Source organism: Pseudonaja textilis, chromosome 1 (assembly GCF_049901715.1).
Source record: "Pseudonaja textilis isolate UNSWEBS1 chromosome 1, rPseTex1.2, whole genome shotgun sequence".
NCBI classification, from domain to species: domain Eukaryota; kingdom Metazoa; phylum Chordata; class Lepidosauria; order Squamata; family Elapidae; genus Pseudonaja; species Pseudonaja textilis.
The window spans coordinates 195,270,443-195,290,019 of record NC_141990.1 but is presented as its reverse complement, the minus strand read 5'-3'; the positions used below and the strand labels follow the sequence as shown (position 1 = coordinate 195,290,019).

Here is a 19,577-nt window from a genome sequence, read left to right as displayed (position 1 = left end):
TGGCAAAATTGACTATTTTGATTAAAGAAAAGAATATACTTTTGTTTCCACATGGAGACCACTTCTGAACGTTGTGCTTGAAGTGAAAAAGAATGAAACTTTCATTTTGGGTTTTACCAATTAGATTTGATAGATCTTTGTAGAAATGACTTGTTTATATTACTATGAAAAAAACCAAAAGCTGTGATTTGATGTTAATGTCTTGTTTTTACTGCAACAGAGAGAGTTGGAAGTCAATGTTTCTTTTTCTTTTTTTCCTACCCTTCCTCACTTCTCTTCTCACTCTTCCTCCCCACCGTTCTCCTATTTATTTTTCTTTTTTTGTATTTTATTTTATCTTATAATTCAATACAAAAGAAATCAATTTCTAAGGGTACTTTTTACCAGAAATCAGCCCAAAAGGCCGGAGACTGGCAAAAATGTTGTAAATCACAGTCATGTGACTATGGAATGCTACAACCCATGAAGGTAAGCAGGTTGACAAGTACTCAATGCATGATCATCTGACTGCAGGGGAAGATTCAACCATCAGACTCTAAATGGTCACCAAGTGACCAGTCATTAAGTAAGGACTACCTGTAATTATTTTAAATTAAAAGCAATTAATTTTTTGTTTTCTTAAACTGGTACTTTTTAAATATCCTGTACCTTCTTAGAAATTCTTGGATATTTAGAAATGTAAACTATCTTATTGTTTTTTTATTAACAAAACCTTTGAGCTATTCATATACTTCTGCTTGCCTTCATTTTACAAATCACCATAACTTCTAGTGGCACTGAACATGAGTAGTTATGTGCCTATAACTTTGAAAACTAAATTGTGCCATCCAAAAACAAAAGAATAGTTCATTTAAAATTGTCTAGTGTAGAGAAAGATATTAATTTGTACATTAAACTAATATAACACTCACATATTAATAAAACACAAAGACTTCTGGGCTTCTAGGAAATAAAAAGTTGAAGCTGCCTATCAAAATTTATTCATTTATTTATTAAACAATTTACAATCTATGGCCATGGTTCTCTTTGGGTGGCTGACAATATATTAAGAGTCCAAAACCAAAAGTTAAAACAATCCCAGAATATCCAAGCAGTATACAATACACACAAAAAGCTCCCCTATCTCTTTCAAGCACATAAAATCAGGCTCACCAAAGAACTTGGCCCCAGCTTTTGGGCAAAGATTCATGTTTTCAAGGTTCTCCTAAAGCCTCATAAGTTCAGGGCCATCCAAATCTCAAGGGGAAATGCATATCTCCTTGTTCCCACTAAATGACACTACTATGCAGAAGGGGCCCAGAGCAAACCAACTTTGCCAGATCTGATGGAACAAGCACAAACCATCTCAATAGTTGGTCCCTGTGCCAAGTAGGGTCATAATCAGCTTCTTGAATTGTATCTGGAAGCCTACGGAGAACCAGTGCAGCACACAGAGCAGCTGAATCAAATGGGTGTCCCATATTGTGTCCAAAACAGCTTTAGCTTCCAATGCTCTTTAAGAACAGTCCTATTCATAATTCCAAGTTGGAAGTGATTAGGGGATGAATAATCATGACCAAGGTCTGAGGTCTAAGAATATGCCCGATTAACGGACAGAATGGATTTGTCCAAAGGTCCTTTTAGCCTTAGCTGCCCTTTGTTCCATAAGCAAGGCTCCAAACTTTGCAGTGACTTCATCTGGAGCAGTGCTATGCCCTTCTAAGTTAAAACATTTCCCTCAGCCAAACTCTGTCCTCCCCCGTTCCAATTCCACAGTATTCAGGCATTGGGAAAGAATTCTGACAATATCACTTAACTAGCCAGAAGTGGAGCTGTATATAATTGAATATTATCTGCATGTTATATTTTGCCTTCTATCAACAGAAGACCTCCCAAATGTTTTCATGAAGACGCAGAACAGAAGGTGGGAGAAAATAGAAACATGACACTCCACAAAGTAGAGATTTAGCACTTCTACATCCACCAATACTGATAGCAACCAGCCCCCTAAAAAGGAAGAGAACCAGCACAGAAGGGTGTCCCCCACTCCTAAATCCCTAAGTTGGTTGCAAAGGATACCATGCTTGATAGTATTATAAATCACAGGGTGGTTAAAATGGGTAACTTATCCCATCCTAAACCCAGAAGACGTTTTCAACAAGTACAACAAATGTAACTCCAGTGCTATAACCAGGTCTGAACCTGCTTAAAAGTATGAAGATAATGCATTTTCTAAGAGATCTTTGGAACTGAAAGCCAACCATCTTCTGAATAACCTTACATAAAAAGGGAAAGTTGTAAACCAAAGTGTTCCATTCTTTTGTATCTAGTGATTGCTCCCGCCCACACTATCTTTGGAAGGGACCCTGAAGGTCTTCTAGTCCAACCCCCTGTTCAAACAGAGGGTCACCATGGTGAACATGCCATGGATAACTCACTATGGCCAACTCACCACAGCCAACTTGCCATGGCCAACTCACTGCAGGATAACTTGCCATGGCCATCTTATCAAGGACAACTCACTGCAGGACAAGAGTTATACTAATATCAAAGAAAGGGAGGAATAGAATCATTAAAGAAAGATGCAAAAGGAGGGACAGAATGAAATGTGATTGGCAAAAATTTAAATAATTTTTATTTATTGTAAATAATTGAATAAAATTGCTAAATTGTCCAGTAGCAATTTGTCCTGTGGTGACTTAGAGATTAAGAACTTCACAACAAGGAAATTACTACAGGTAATCTTTGACAACTTGTTCAGAAACCATTCAAAGTCCTAACAGTACTGAACAAGGACTTACAACTGATTGCCAATTTGCAGGCATTGCAGCATCCCCATGGTCATATAATTGTGATTCTGGCACTCAGTGTCCTTGTGATTATTACATTGTAGTGAGCCACGGTCATATGATTGTGATTTCCTTTTTTTTAAATAAATTTTTATTTGGGTTTTCACAAAACAAAACAAAACATCTTTTTTTGTTCCAGGTTTTCACATCTCCATACAGATATAACCTCAGTTACATATTCATCTTTCATATTCAGTTTTATATTTTATCACTACTTTATATATTCTCTATTGATTTTTCCCTTAAATACTTCCCTCAGACTTATTTTATAGCTTTCTCATTCATTTCTAAGTCTATTACATTTCCTTTTCAAAATGTTCATATCTTCATAATAATTCTACTTGTACTTTTATCTGTCCTGTTTACAATTTCATTACATATTCTTATTTCATCATTGCCCCAAAAATTCCTCCACATTTCAAACATTACAAAACAAGGTTTCCCCTATGGTTGCCAATTAGAGTATGTCATCTTCATATCTTATAATTAGTTCCCTTTCAAATCCCATTAAACATTCAACTTTTAAATTGTCCCCTTAAACAGTCATAACATTCAGCTCCTATTAACTATATTATAACATATATCCTTTTCAGTCAGATTCCGCATGGTACTTTCCCCTTAAAGTTACCTCCAATACACTTTAAATTTCAAAAAAAAGTAAAGAACATAATTAATCTATTCAAATTCACCCTAGAAACTGATATTGATCTCATTACAATCATTCTCATAATTCATTTCAATTATATTTTATAAATCATTAAATATAATTAATATACATATTTTCATACCTCTCTTTTCACCTTATAATCTTCCTACAATAATCCTTCATTTCAATTCATTTCAATAAGATTCCATATATTAACTAATATATTTCTCTTGGTTTCCCTTCTTTCACCTTTATTCCATTTATCTCTATATTTAATTTGACTGTTAGCAAACATTCCATTGATTAACAATACCAGTTTCATCTTCCACTTTAATAACATATATTTTCCAATTTTCTACATAGTTTATAATTTCTAATATATTTATACTATCCCTTGTCACCTTGCAGAACCCTCTCTTAATTTTTGTTTTAAACCATTGTCTCTGTTTTTTAACCAAACTATTTCTTTTTATTCTTGTTTGTTTCCCAGGTTTCTTTATTTCTTGATTCTGTTTCTTGTAACTTCTTTTCCCCTTTATTTTTCCCCTCTTTTTCTCACACCAGTTTTTGTCCCCCTCCCTCTTTAACATTTCCTTCCGTAATTGTCCCTTCTGCTTCTTCCTTATATTTTGTTTATTTTATGAACTGTTCTCTTTTCTAATTACCTCCTCTAATCTCCAAGTTTTAATTCCCCCCCCCCCTTTTCGCTTCAAATGTTGCCCCATTGGCCTGTTCTTTATGCAGCTCTTCTTCTCCCTCTGGAACTCCTTGTTGTTCTTCATGTTTCCAATGTATCCAGAAGCAAATTCAATGGGGAAACTAGCAGGAAGTCAGATGTTGCTTCCACTCCTGCAGCTTTTTTGCTCAGTAGTGCCTGTTTGTGACATCTCCTCCATAGCACTGGTGCACTTGCCAACCTGTGATTTCCACCTCTTCCTGCAGAATGACCTGCAAGGTCCTGGGTTATGGCAACAACCAAAACTGCCAGGATTGCCGTCACTAAGTAATGTGGTCACACAACATCACACTTTACAACCACATCACTTAGAGATGGAAATTCTGGTCCTAATTGCCATCATAACCTGAGGAAACCTGCACTAGGCATGGTTGAAGGTCAAGGGAGCTTCTGACAGTGCTATTGCTGCTGCTCATCAAATACTCATTTTTTGTTATACCAAAAAAAGGACACCAAACAACAAAAATAAGACGGATCATCCCGTACCCCAGATGGATGAGCATTGTCTTAAAGACAGCAATTCTTTAGCTCAACAGAGGGATCATCAAACTTCAGATATTGCTACTAAGGTCTGATTTTATTGCAAGAAGAGTACAATAACAGACACAGAATAATGGTGATGAGTTGTGCTCATATCACATACTTCCCCATGGTAAACTGAACCATGTATTTACCTCACAAGCTAGGTTTCCACAACACATTAATCTAAAATCTATTGTAAGCTTATGGTTCAGTGCATTTTGCAAACACAACATATATAGCCTGCATAAGTACCATGTATCAATCATATTGCATCAATATCGTGTTTCAATTATATTATAGCACACAGAAGTACAGACCACAGAGAAGCAAGAGCAAAACTTCCAGCAATGTTGGCAGAACAAAACATGTTATTGTTCAGTTTCCACTGATCATTTAGCAACAACTGGTTTCCTTTTCCAGACTTCCACGTTCCCTTTTTTACATTAAGATTTCTGACCAGCATCTTTACACTGAAGGAATGTGATGATTTCATTGAGGGCCCCTCCTTTTCTTCCATCCCCCAATTATAAGTCACAGTCAATTAGTTGTTATCCCAAAATGCATCAGGATAGGATTAATTAAAACGCTCTCTCTCCCCATCCAAGGAAAACACATTTCCATATACAATTCTACAGACATGTAGAAGTAAAGTAAAGCTGACCCTTTAATATAAAGTCTTAATAGCATATAAATTAAAAATGAATTGCTCACATTTTTGTGACAAAATGAAACAAGACTTCTCCAATCCATTTGAGGGCATGTATGTCAACAGTGTCATCCTGAAAAGATGACTTAACATGAGTGCCTTTATTTCAGGATAGGCTGGAAGCCGATGTATAGCTAATGCATATTTCCCCCCTTTCAAGTTAATACTGAACAAGACAGGATATGCAAAACAGCAATAATTTAATAGAGGGTTGTGTAATTGAGCCTACCTTCTCTTTCAGATTAGCACATATTTCCTGCTGTTTTCTTCTATTATTAGCCACCATCGTTTCAGTCTCATAAGCAGTGCAAGCTTCAGCGAGAGTCATCACCGCCTTCACTATGAATGTTTTCCTAGCTTGTATCCAGTTGAACATCAGCACTCTCAATTGGTTCCTGCTAAAGTAATAGTGGTCCCAAGACTTTTCATGAGCAATCTGAAGGGGGAGCGGGGGGGAATGGAAGCAACAAAGGAAAAGCGGGGTTATTTGGGAAATAGGCAGAAATGATCTTCTAAACCCTAACAGCTAAAGGTTGCTTTAATTGGATGTTTAAAATGACCTTATTTGAAACCAAGTGAAGGTCAGCTAATAAAAGCATGAGCGAATCATGCCCTTCTCAGACACTAACAAGAGCTACTATTACCTGCAAGGCATTTATAAGGGTTAACGTAACTAAATCAACAACTCAGAAATATTTCTAATATATTGACAGGAGGCCAAAGGAAAGAATAAAAGGCATCCGCTGCAGAGAAAGCAGAGCAATTTAAAGCTAGTCTTTTCCCCAAGTTGTCTCTTGTGGATCTATTCAATTGCCTCTCCCGAAAAACAATTATTACACATTTTGTTAGTTGTATCGTTTTTGTGTACAAAAAAAGTTTGTACCAAATGCAGCAGGAATGCTGTGTAAAACTAATTGGAGAGCTATCATGGATTTCACTGTGATATGTGGAGAGTTCAATGAATGAATGTTCCATTATTTAGAAATGATTGGATGTTGCTGGGTTTCGCTTTGAGCTCAGAGAAGAAGCTGAGTTATAAATCTAAGACTGTGCACTTTTGAATACTGCCTGTTAGTGTGGGCATGTAGGCATGTTTTTTATATTATCTCACCTAGCATTTAGTTCGGATATTGAATGGCTATTTTGCTTGCCAGCTAACATTAGTGAATTTGCTGAACATTTAAACAACAGTACATTACATTTACAGTTCCAAGCAGAATTCAAAAAAAAATGTGGGACTTGTGGCCCTAATGTATTTCAACTTTCAATTCCCTTCCCCGTTAGCCATGTTGGCTGGGGCTCCTGAGAGCAATATTTCAAGGGCCATAGGTTTCCATGCCATTCTACCCAGTCGGAGGAAGTCTCAAAAAGTTGTTTCTCCTCAGGAAATGGCTGTGTGAGAGTCTGAAGACAACTTCTGTCTCTGATGGCCTCACCCTTGAAGATTTTTTTTTTTTTCCAGAGATTGGAACAGCCCCAACATTAGTCTCTAGGAAAGCCACAAAGAAACAGCTCTTTCACCAAACATGTAGAGAATTATTGATTATTTTTATTTATACCCCACCTTTATTATTTTCATTCAAGGAAGCAAACGTACTTAATACTCCTTCCCTCTATTATTTTCCCCAAGGCAACAACCTTGGAAGGTGAGTTGGGCTAGTCTATACGCAAATAAATGAATATTTTAAAAAGTGAAAAGTAATCTATACAAAAACAGGAAGTGCTCCTACATGTAAGATACAGAGTGTGTGTCAACTTCTGCCAATTTTCAGATTTGGCAGCATTTTATCATATCCTGTTGAATCCCATTCCAGGCGGTCCTCGACCTTTAGGAACAGCTACAACCATTGACAGTAAATTTAGAGGCAGATATTAAGCTTGGATGGATTTAAAAGACCGCAGGTGTGGATTTGAGAACCTGGAGGTCTGAACACAGAGCACCTTGCTTACAAACACATAATCCATTCACACACATATTATATAGTACGGTATTTCAGTGAATACCATAACCTGTTTGACAACTGACTTGTGTGAATTACGTTGCATTGTGCTCTCTTTTTTTTAAATACAAACGTATGAATGTTTTGTACTATTTTGGGAGGAATGGGATTATCTGGAACACATCTGAAAAATGACAGAGATCAAAGGAAGAGGAAAAATGAAAAGTCCCAAGTGCAATTCCATGTCTGGAGTGCTAAGTGGAATCTTACATTCAGCAACCCTATTAAAAAAGTTTTAAAACTGAATTCTCATCCCGATAACTGAATTAAAAAAAAGGAGAAGTTCCACAACTTACAAGGCTTTGTCTAGATTTGTGAGGTAGAAGTTTCTGAAGCATATCCAAATAGAGCATTCTTCTACCTTGCATGTCACTTGGATACTGACCAATGACAATCTGATATTTCCAAAGATCTTCTTTACTCCACTGGAAACTGCTGTAGGAACAAAACAGGACAAATCTAACACAATCTTACAAGCATTGTATCTTAAGCTGCTCCTCTCTTGTGTCCATGCCTGCTTGACTCTAAGCCATCTTAAGAAAACCCTGTTTGGACTGAGATGTTTTGGCAACGCGTTGTAAGGTATTCAGTCCAAATTGCAGCTACCACATCCTCCTATTGGACAATTCCCTGGTTGCTGGGCTTTCCCATCTTTCTTTTCCAGGAAAGCATTTGCCAATCCCCTTTCTTCATCTGGTTGGATCTTCCTGAGTAGATAGATATACTTCTAATTTGTTTGTCACCCAGACAAAAATAATTAAAACACATGTATACAAATATAAATGAAATTTAAAGCAACTTTATATTTAAAGCATCAACATGCATGTATTTGCAAAGTCTACTGCTGCTTCCCTGCAAAGCATTTATCCCCATTAGCCCTGGTGAAGAAGTACTTCTCCAGCCTGTTCCCAGTGTTGTGGGCGTGTGTGTATACGCATGCTGTCATCCATTCCTACCCTCCACAAATGATTACTGGTTCATGTGGGTGATGGAGCAGCTTCACAGTGTAAATAAACCCGTCATTTCCAAGAAGCAGCAATTGTCACTGAAACCATAAGAAGCTACCTTGATGCACAATCAAGTCCTATCATGAACCCTTGTGAAACTGATTGTCCATGTCCACTCATGTGCTCGGTTTGAAAGTGCTCTTTTCTCATTCGGTACAAATATATGCTTCTATGTCTAGGGCAAATTCTGATAAGACACTTATTTTGGTTGTTGTTGTTTTTATTTATTTTTTCCCCTGCAGTTCCATTTGAAGAACTAATTGTGGAGGGTGACTATTAACCACTGCCTCAGCCATCATGCAAAAATTGAGTCCTTTCTCTCTTTCTTTCTTTCTTTCTTTCTTTCTTTCTTTCTTTCTTTCTTTCTTTCTTTCTTTCTTTCTTTCTTTCTTATTTATTTATTGTCAATTGCTTACAAAATAATAGGTATAAGTAAAAACATAGTTATGAATACATGGGTACATATAAGAAAAATAAAAAATAAAAATAAAAGAAACAATAGGTCAGGGATGGTAGGCACGTTGGTGCACTTATGCATGCCCTCTACAGACCTCTTAGGAAAGGGGTGAGGTCAATAGTAGACAGTCTCAGGTTAAAGTTTTGGGGGTTTGGGGAAGAAACCACAGAGTCAGGTAGAGTATTCCAGACATTGACCATTCTGTTGCTGAAGTCGTATTTCCTGCAATCAAGTTTGGTGCAATTAACCTTGAGTTTGTATCTATTGTTTGATCTTGTGTTGTTATGGGTGAAGCTGAAGTATTCATTGACAAGTAGGACACTGCAATGTATGATTTGATATACTATACTTAGATCGGACCAAAGGTGGCATAGTTCTAGTTCTAGTTTTCTAGGTCTAGAATTTCAAGTCTGGTGGCATAAAGTATTCTGCAACAAGTAAAGGAGTGGAGAACTTTTCTTGTGAAATATTTCTGGACTTTCTCAACTGTGTTAATATCAGATACATAATATGGGTTCCAGACTGATGAGCTGTATTCGAGTATTGGTCTAGCAAATGTTTTGTATGCTCTAGTTAGTAGTGTAATATTACCAGAGAAAAAGCTATGTAAGATTAGGTTAACAACTCTTAACGCCTTTTTGGCTATGTAGTTACAGTGGGCTCTAGCACTTAGGTCATTTGAGATGAGTACTCCAAGATCCTTGACAGAGTTTGGATCACCAACAAGGTCTTGACTATTCAGCCTGTATTTTATTTTCTGATTTTTTTTGCCAATATGTAGGACAGAGTATTTATTTGTTGAGATTTGAAGTTGCCATTTGTTTGACCATTCTGATACATAGTCAAGGTCTTTTTGAAGGGTAGCAGTATTGTCTGTGGTGTTGAATATCTTTACATCATCAGTGAAGAGAACGCAGTTGCTCTTGATATGATCACAGAGGTCATTTATGTAGAGTATGAAAAGAGTTGGTCCTAGAACACTGCCTTGGGGGACACCACTGTTGACAGGTACAGAATTTGATAGGACGCTCCTAATTTTGACCATTTGTTGTCTGTTTGACAGGAATGCTTCTATCCAGTAATGCAGGTGTCCAGAGATACCGTAAGATTTTAGTTTTAGTAGTTTGTCATGTACCACTGAATCAAAGGCTTTACAAAAGTCTATGTAGATTGTGTCTATTGCTTTGCCCTGATCAAGTTGTGTAGTCCATGTGTATGTTTGTGTATGTTTTTGCAGTGTAAGAGTTGCAGATTACATGATAGTTTTTTCCTAAAACCAAATTGTTTATTAGAGAGTAGGTTGTTTGTTTCTAAGTGGAGGATGATGGATTGGTTAATAGTTGATTCCATGATTTTACAGGTGATGCAGCATAAAGAGAGCGGTCTGTAATTTTCAACTAGGCTGGGGTCTCCGTTTTTGAAGATGGGGATGACCGTGGCTTGTCACCATAGTTTTGGCAAGGAGTTGGTCCTGAAAGATTTTTCAAAGATTATGCTTAGAGGTTTGGCTATGGCAGTGGATAGCTTTTTAAAGAAGTAGGCACATATTCCGTCCGGTCCAATAGATAGAGATGGTTTTAGATTCTGTAGTGCTTTTTCACCATTGTCTTCTGTAAAATCAATACGTATTAAATCGTTGTAGTTGTCTGTGGTTCGACTAGGAAATACTGGGCATGATCCATTGCTGTTTATAAATACTGAGCCAAAGAATGTGTTAAAGAGGTTGGCTTTAATAGTGAAGTTGGCAATGTGACCAGATTTGTTTTTCCTCCAAAGTGATTTCTTTTTGGATTGGAGCTTCCTTATTGTTATGGGTAATTTGTTTTTTCTGGTTTTGGGAGTTGTTAATAGTACATATAGTTTGATGACTCTTTTGACTTCAAGTAAAAATAGGTTGTAATGGACTTCTACAGTATTGCATCCAGAGAATAGAAATTGCCAATCAAGGGATGAGAGATCATTGTTTATAAGATCATAGCTGCTTTTTTTGAAGTTATAATTGGGGATTCCATCATTGTGGTGATTTTTGGGTGGAATATGTTGAGACAAAAGTCAATCATGTTGTGGTCACTGTTGGAAAAGGGTTCTTTAATTTGTATTCCGTAAATTGAATTCAAACTATTGCAGAAGATGAAATCGAGGCAGTTGTTAAGTCTAGTGTTGTTGGTTACTAGTTTTTCTAGTCCCAGATTTGTTACCGCATTGTAGAAAGTTGCATGTGTGGGTTCAGTTGTACATTCGTTAAGGGTCCAGTTAATATGAGATATATTGAAGTCACCAAGAAAGATAAAAGTGTGTGGGCAGGATGCTGCCCATGTTAGTAGTATATTTAGCTTGTTTGCATGTTTGATGTCATAATCAGGGGCTCTGTAACATAGCAAGAACCGAAATGTGATATTTAAGGACAGTTCACAGATGATGGTCAGGAATAGCAAGCTCCTGGGTAACTTGGATGTTTTTTAGATGTAGGGACTTTTTATAGAAGATAGCAACACCACCTCCTCTATGGATTTCACGATCTGATTGGTAAACATGATAGTCTCTTATTGTGGTAATGGAGTCAGGGAGAGATGCGTTGAGCCATGTTTCACAGACAAATATAATGTCGAATTTAGCCGTATTTAGTAAGAGGAGAAATTCAGGTATTTTATTTACAAGGCTTCTTGCATTGAGTAGCTTGTATTTAAGGCCAGTTGTGGTTGGAATAGACGTAGTTAGGGGCGTTCATGCCTAGTTTTGAGTGATGCTGTTTCAAAATGTGTTGCTAAGCGTTCTTCTATTGAGTGAATGAGTGATTCTATGCTTTCAACTCTGTCAGGTAGGGTACTCAGTTTGTTTAGCTTAGGAGAACATGATGGAAATAGATAAAAGAATGTATCTGAATTTTTAACCATATCAGCTAGGCTTTTGTTTGTGTTTAAGCAGGCAGGGTGGATTAGATTATCGCATTGGCGGCATTTGATGTAAATTTCGCTTTCATTGATGGTTTCAAGACATCTGAAACTCGTGCGGGAGACTGGGAGGTCATTGGTAGAGATATTTTTCTTTTCTTTTGGTTTGGAGTTTTTGGCTGTCATGGTCAATGGCAATAGTACAGTAATCAATTACAATAGCTAGTTAATGTGATAGGGAGACAGTTACTTAACGAATGTTGGTAATTAATAAATATTAATTGATATGTTAGAGAACAAATCAATAGTAAGGTTACTTATTACTAAAAATCAATCAATCAATCAATTGGTTACTCAAATCACTCTAATCAAATAATTTTGCTAAGCAACAAACAGCCTAATTTATTACAGTAAATACTAAATACACTGGTCAATTAAATTCACTAAATCACTGATTTTACTAATCAGATATTCAGTAATTACACTATATGCACTAAACACTCAATCATACTAATCAATAAAAACAATAAATCAATTAATCATTTGATAAAAAAATATTTTAAATTAATTAAAATTAATTATTTTATCTTTACCCAGTTTGCATCTTTTTGGAAAGAGGTGGGCAAAACACCTGGCAGATGGCAGAAGGGACAAAAGCCACCCTGGCTTTAAAATACATAGGCATGAGCACAAGGCAAAGAAGGCAAAGTAAGAATGGGATCAGTCAACAAGAAAAGACCTACTGTGGCTCCCAATAAAAATGACCAAGTCTCTTTTCTCCTTTGGCTGTTTCAGTAGTATTGAAAATCACAATCCCCCCCCCCTTTTTTTTGCTGTCCTTCTATTTCTTAAAAAAGAAAGACTTACAGTATTATACACTCTTAACACTGCTATTATTCAAGCACAAAAACAGAATCTAAAAAAAAAAACCCCGAACCCTCCACAGCCAAAGGGGCCTAACACACACTAGCTCAGAGGAACACGGACATAACAAAGGAAATAGCTTGCAGCCAAACAAAACAATGTTGCATCTATTAAGAGCTCTGGAGGCAAAAAGCATCCGCCTTTCCATGCCATTCCAGAAATTATTCTTTGCATTACACTCTTTCAAGAGTCACAGTTTTAAACACGTCCGGCCATTAACAACAACTGAAAGGGGAAGGAAGCAGGGCTTAAAATACACAGCATCAGAAAATATTGGCATAGTGTTTTTTTTTTGTTAAAAAAAAAAACAAACTTCCAAGATGTAGACATAAAAATCCTGCTCAAGCAGTGTACTTTGAACGGCATTGGACACATTTACATATTCACACCATGTCAAAAGTTGGAGAATCTGAGCTTTTTGTGACCAAGCTTGATCATTCCCATTTTATTCCTCTTGCCAGCAGAAGTGGCTTCACAAATTATTTTTGTGGCTTTAGCACGAGGTGACAGCGAAGATCGCCGGTCAGGTCCTAAGGTGAAACCAGACCATGATTTAATCTGTCTTGTTAAAAGGATTCTCGGTGCGTATATTTCACTCAATACATACAAGTGTAGATTTCTTGGCTGATCATTCAGTGAAGTGTAACTAGACTGGTTGTTTGTGGAAAGAGCAAACACATCCAACCATGAGGCAGTATTCTTCCAATACAATTGCCACATTTTTAGCATAATCTACATTCTCACGGCAGATTATATTTAGTAATATAGTGTAGAGATGAAGAGAAGGGCCCACAGGATGAGTCATATCAGTATTGGACTCTATAAGCCAACCATACAGACGCACGCATGCACACACGACTGTCTGTCTGTCTGATTAGCTGAATTTTAGTATATGAATGTAAAATTATTCCAAAGGCACTACAATTGGGTAGCTGGGCATCAACCCACTAACTAACTCAAGCTTTTATATAGCTTGAGTCAGGTTTGCTTTAGGAAGATTACTGTATAATCCAGGAAATCTCCTAGAATCTCTTACTGAAGCACCTTGATCCTGAGCATATCTCCGGAAGATCAGCCTATTGGAATTCATAGCATACTTCCAAAATCTGCATTTACTTATTGATATGATTGATACAACTGCCCATTTCACATGACTCTGAGCAGTTTACATGATTAAAACACAAGAACTCACCACACTTAAAACCTCAGCTCAACCCCTGGGACCCAGGGATGAAAACAATTCCCTTCACCACCTACACATCTGACTCAAATGTCTGGGGAAACAGCTGGGGTTTGCAATGCAAGCTACGTCAGTTATATTTCCAAAAGATTCCATCTAATTTATTCAAGGGTTGAAAAGTGAAATATTAAGGCTGTTTAATTTTGTAATAGGAATATCTTGCCGCTTCCTCTTGGAACAATTTTTGGTTTGACCAATTTGCAAAGATAGCATATGCCAAAAATGGTTTTCAACATATTTTTCTCCTCCAAGTAACTCATAGTTTATTTCCAGTATGAATTTCAACAAAGCCCGTCTTTGTATTTTTTGTTGAAATGTATAAACCAAGGAGCTGTAGGGACTCATGGCAGTATATATCACTCTCCTTTTTTATCCGCACAGCCCCGTGGGGTAATGCAGAGTGAAAAATGGTGACTGGCCTGAATCTCTCAATGAGGTTCTATAGTTGAAGGTCAACTTTAACTTTGGTTGCCCAAGTCCTAATCTGGCACTTCAATCTCTACTGCATGCTAAGATGATTCTGCTTAGGGAAATCTAAGCTTTTATGGGACAGGACCGTGCCTCAATTGCTCAGAAGCTCAACAGGATCAGGCCTGCTCAGGACCTGGATGGGAATCCCAAGGCTATAGGCTAGGCTAAGAAGCTGATCACCATCTCAGAAAGCAGCAATGGCAAACCACCTCCAGATTATTGCCAAAAAAACAAACAAACCCTGCAGGGGTGCGTTCATGTCACCCCGGGAGCTCAGTTACGCTCAAGGGCTTCTTTCCTTCCCCTCTTTTAGGAGAATTACAGCAAGCATAAAACAGTGACCTCATGCCAGCCAGAGCAGGCAGGATCTGCAGCCCACTCCCATTGCAGGTTTACTTACAAATAAGTCATGCTGTGTTCAGCAGGGCTTATTGTCAGGACTGTAGCTCGAGGTGGTGTGAAACAGAAGTTCACTGGGCAGAGACCAAATTCAGATTAAATAGAACATGACATACAATAGTAATTATGAAAGCAGGAAGCTTGCCAAAAACAGTGCACCATTTCTTTACATCAGTTCTTCTGTTTACAAAGCATAGGGAAATGGCTAAGAAATGTAGGGATTTTTGAACACAGAGAAGTTTACAATTTCTGTTAAACTATAGTTCGCTTGAAGCATTCTCGGGTGTTGTGCCTAAACTGTGAAAGATATTCCTTCTGAAATTGATGATTAATTATGATCAATACCCTTTGCTTCATTAAGTCCATCAAGGCAGGGATATCAAACTTAAGGGCCTGCAGAGTGCTTAAATCTGGCCTGCAGGACCAGCCTGGAAATAGCAAAGGACCAGCCTGCGGTGCCTCTGGCAGCCAAAACAGGGCACAGAGAGGGTGAGGCCACGCGTAGCCCTCTCTGCACTCCATTTTTGGTCTGGATTGCCTCCTGCAGCACTCTGGCAGCCAAAACGGGGCACAGGGGAGCTGTGTGCAGCTCCCCACACCCCACTTTGGCCAGCAGAGTGGTGCAGGAGGTATCTGTCTTGTCTCCCCCCACCCTGGCTGGCCCACAGAAAACTAAGCTGATCCTGCCCTCGAAGAAATTCAGTTTGACACCCCTGCATTAAGGCACACACATTTTAAATTTTGATTCTTTTTAATTGCTGATGTACTGAGGTTTATGTTGCAATTATGATATGTTCATTGTTGCTGTATATAGCACTTTGATGATACCTGAAAAGTTGGGTAAATATATTCCGAATAGAATGAATAACCGGGAGACAGTATGGATCCTGTACAGCTGAAGATGAACTCTTTTTTTAAAAAAAATTGTTCTCTTTTCTATATCTGTGTATCCTTTGGGACAGTGTTTTAACATTATATGGTGAAGCTTTGAACCTTCCTGCCTTTACCAGCATGACTGCAAAGAAGCTGAAAACTTTGGCGGCTATCTTTAAACTAATCAGGTCTTCCTTCTCATGGCTTCATCTGAGCTTAGTTTAAACTGTGGTTAATAAATAAAGCACTGATTGAAGTTTGAACAACCCAAGTTCCCTGAAATTTTGGTATACGAGTAAAAGAAGCTGTGATTAGTTCAACACTAAAAACCTCCTGTTTGAATCTGCCCTTGAACAGGAATGAAAGGCTTTAAAAGCTTGTGGCCAATGATGCATCCGAGCTAGTCCTATATAATGAAGTTCTGCACCATCATTATTCTTTCATATTACCATTTCTCAAAATAAAAGATTATTATAAAAACCTTTATTTAAAATTTATTTTTCAGATAAATAACAGAACAATAGACACTTAAAAGAGCTGTGGTGATGCAGTGGTTAGAATACAGCATTGCAGGCAAACTCTGCTCACAGCCAGGAGTTCAATCCTAATGGGCTCAAGTTTGACTCAGCCTTCCATCCTTCTGAGATGGGTAAAATGAGGACCCAGATTGTTGGGAATGATATGCTGACTTTGTAAACATCTTAGAGAGGGCTGTAAAGCATTGTGAAGCAGGATATAAGTCTAAGTGTTAAAAGACTTATTGAGAATCAAAGATCAAGAACAACACTATCAGCTTTCTCGCAATTAGGTAGAATTAGCCCAATAATTTCTGAAATGTTGAAGAATCCTTATTTAAAATCTCATAAATTATTGCATTTTTCTCATTTGTCAGTTACTGAATTTTCAAAAGGAGGTATACACAGCCACCTTAACTTTTAATACCACATCTGCCACCAATGCATTTAATATGCATTGTGCTGCAAACAATGTAAATAATAATCAATTAGCATTGGGATAATTTGCTCTTAAGGTATTTGGAATATGCTTCTCCCTTCCTATGCCAAGATAACCGAAGCCTGGTTTCTATCTAGGAACAAAAATGGTAACAAAGAATCAGGAAAGTATGTTTTTTAGTGTTGGTTCTGAAAAGGATTACATATAAAATGACCTTTCCAACTTGATCTTAAATATTAGATGTCATTCAACCATAAGACAACAACAGCAATTATAATTTGAGAGGTTATGTCCTCACAGCCTGCTGCCCAGCACTAGAATTCCTCTTTAGATTGGAACCGATTCTTCTCTAGTAGATCCTATTCAAAGCACAATCTCAGGGTCCCCCCTATTCGCAGCATTCACAGCCTTTCTCTGTCTGTAACCTTATGAGTACTCCATTGTTGGGAAGATGCACAGATTTCTCTTTGTAAACTCAAAGGAACTCATTGCTGCTATCCATAGTCAATGTCAGCATTTTACACATTTCTTAGCTGTGGTTGTTTTCTTAATGGGCAATATAAGCATGCAGTGGTGCCTTATTTGTTGCCCAGTTTGCAAATGTGATATAATATTGGAGAACATCTTCTAAAGTATCATGCAGTATGATGGGCAAATTATGGAAAGTCATGAAAGGAGCTAGTCAGTCAGAACACAAAGGTGACACTATCGGAGTAAAATATAGCTTCTGTTCCGTTCTCAGAAAAGTCATAAATTTTGTCCAGCTCCCAGATGAACTTTCTTAACAAAACACCCAACAGGTACAGACACCAAATAGAAAAAAACACTGGATATGCAATGCTCAAGACAATAAAATATAGACATCTTGAAAAAGGTTTCTGGAGAAGTCAAAAATTCCAATAGAAGACAAAGACAGTTACTAATAGATATAGTAAATGGGGAAGAACTATAACAAAGTGGTGGAACATTTATTGACCATTTAGAAGATGCTGTTCAGTCTCTGAGTCAGGCTGGGAAAGACACTTATCTGAAGCCCTAGGCCTAGAGCAGGGGTGGGCAAACTACGGCCCGCAGGCCACATCCGGCCCGTTGGTCATTTTAATATGGCCCGCCTCTGGAAAAAAAACCTAACCCTAACCCCTCTGAAAAAAAAATTGGGGCCAGCAAAAAGAGACCCCGCGCCACACGCCATAAAATCGCACACACAACACGGAGCTGGGCAGCTGCTTCCCTGGTGGCGGGGCCGAGGTCGCCGCCCAGGGAACGCCCACTGTTTTCCCTCCGCCCGGGCTCCGCTCAGGTGTCCGGCTGTGGCTGTCAGGAGTTGCTACCACAGGCGCAGCTCTGCACGGCTCCAGTCCCGCGTTGCCTTGGGAAGGGAAAGGCAAAACCAGGAGCCGCTGAGCCTGAGCCTCCGGTGCCGCAGCTGCCATTGCAAAGCGCCACCATGGCTCTTCCTTTTTGCCTTTCCCTTCCCGAGGTAACGTGGGACTGGAGCCGCGCGGAGCTGCACCGGCGATAGCAACTCCTGACTCAGGGGGCCTCTGAGGGGAGGGGAAGGAGGAGAAGAAGGGGGGGGGAAGGGGGGGGGCAATTCCCCCAAAATCTTGTGCTGACCTGGCCCGTCTGTCAAATTTTAAAAGTCAATGTGGCCCCCGAGCCAAAAAGTTTGCCCACCCCTGGCCTAGAGTGACAGCATAAAAATGGGCAGAGAACCTACAACTTCCGGAAGTTGCTGAATTACAACTTTGAGCAACCTTAGTCACCATGGCTACTGATAAAGGATGTTTGTTCTGATGTTGACAGTACTGAATTAGATGGACCAAGCTGGCATAAGAGGGAATGCAGCATCTTTAAAAATATACCATCAGCTGAGATGCACTAAAAACAGAGCTACATACCAATAGTAATACAAAAGCATACATATAATGAGGAGACACTAAGGTACATAAGCAAGGTAGACCACAATGTTTGCCTACTATAAAAATAAAATTAAGTCTGCGTTTCCCCACAGACTTTTGAGAGTTTGAATAGCTAGTTAGGCTAGTCAGCAGGGCTACTGCCCCATTGCAAGGAAAACATGTGACAGAGAAAGGGAGAGATGACAAGGGAGCGCTAGTGGAAATATCTCACTATACTGCAAACGAAGCATGTTTTTGCATTACAGGCATCACTTAACTCTCTAGACAGAGAGTTATCTCTGCTGATCTCCAGCCCATGCCAACAGCAATTACTGACACAAAGGACATGTAGAAAATGCGCTGTGATAAAATCTCTGGTTATGAGCAAGTGCTCTAAAAAAACTGGAGGTTAGAAGACTATGATATAGATTACATTCACAGATCATAGCATGCCACAGGGTAACCATGTTTAATTGAGTAACTCCCCTTAAGAATTATTTGGAAGCCTCAGATGGTTCAGATAATTTTATTTTAAAATAAGTTTGTAATGGCATTTAAAATAGTGAAAGAAAAAACACACAAAAGAAACAGACATATAAATGCACACGATTAAAAAATACATAACAAGTGGTTTAAAATGAGTGAAAAAAATACAACAGGAAAAGCATAAAATATAAAGGTATTCATTTCTAATACACTTATATAGCTAACATGTTTTTAGCCTACTATCTTTTGTATGAGTCCCATATTATATTTATCCATACAAAATTTATGTCTATATGCAATCTGCTTGAAACCACCCAGTGTAACCAAAGCTTCAGTCCATTGAGTATTGGGACAATAGATTTATCTTTCCAATGTTGCAATGTGAGTCTTTTAGCTGTAATAAGGACATGGAGAATGCTACATAGTCCAGGTGTCAGGGTCCATGTACTAGGAATGTAATTCAGCAGAATATTATCCTCTGAAAATGTTAATTTTGGGTTAACGGGCATGTTTATATAACCCATTACTTCCTCCCA

At 38.2% G+C, this 19,577-nt stretch overlaps 1 protein-coding gene across 3 annotated transcripts in view; it reads right to left on the bottom strand.

Moving 5' to 3' along the window:
- CCDC148 (coiled-coil domain containing 148) overlaps nt 1-19,577 on the bottom strand; it is a 163,893-nt gene that overhangs the window by 53,155 nt on the left and 91,161 nt on the right. For all 3 annotated transcript variants that reach the window (XM_087920172.1, XM_087920171.1, XM_087920170.1), the window contains exons 9-10: nt 7,735-7,873; nt 5,668-5,874 (exon numbers count right to left, since the gene is read on the bottom strand). In XM_087920172.1, coding sequence (XP_087776298.1) covers nt 5,668-5,874; nt 7,735-7,873 — 346 coding nt within the window. The remainder of the gene's footprint in view (nt 1-5,667; nt 5,875-7,734; nt 7,874-19,577) is intronic.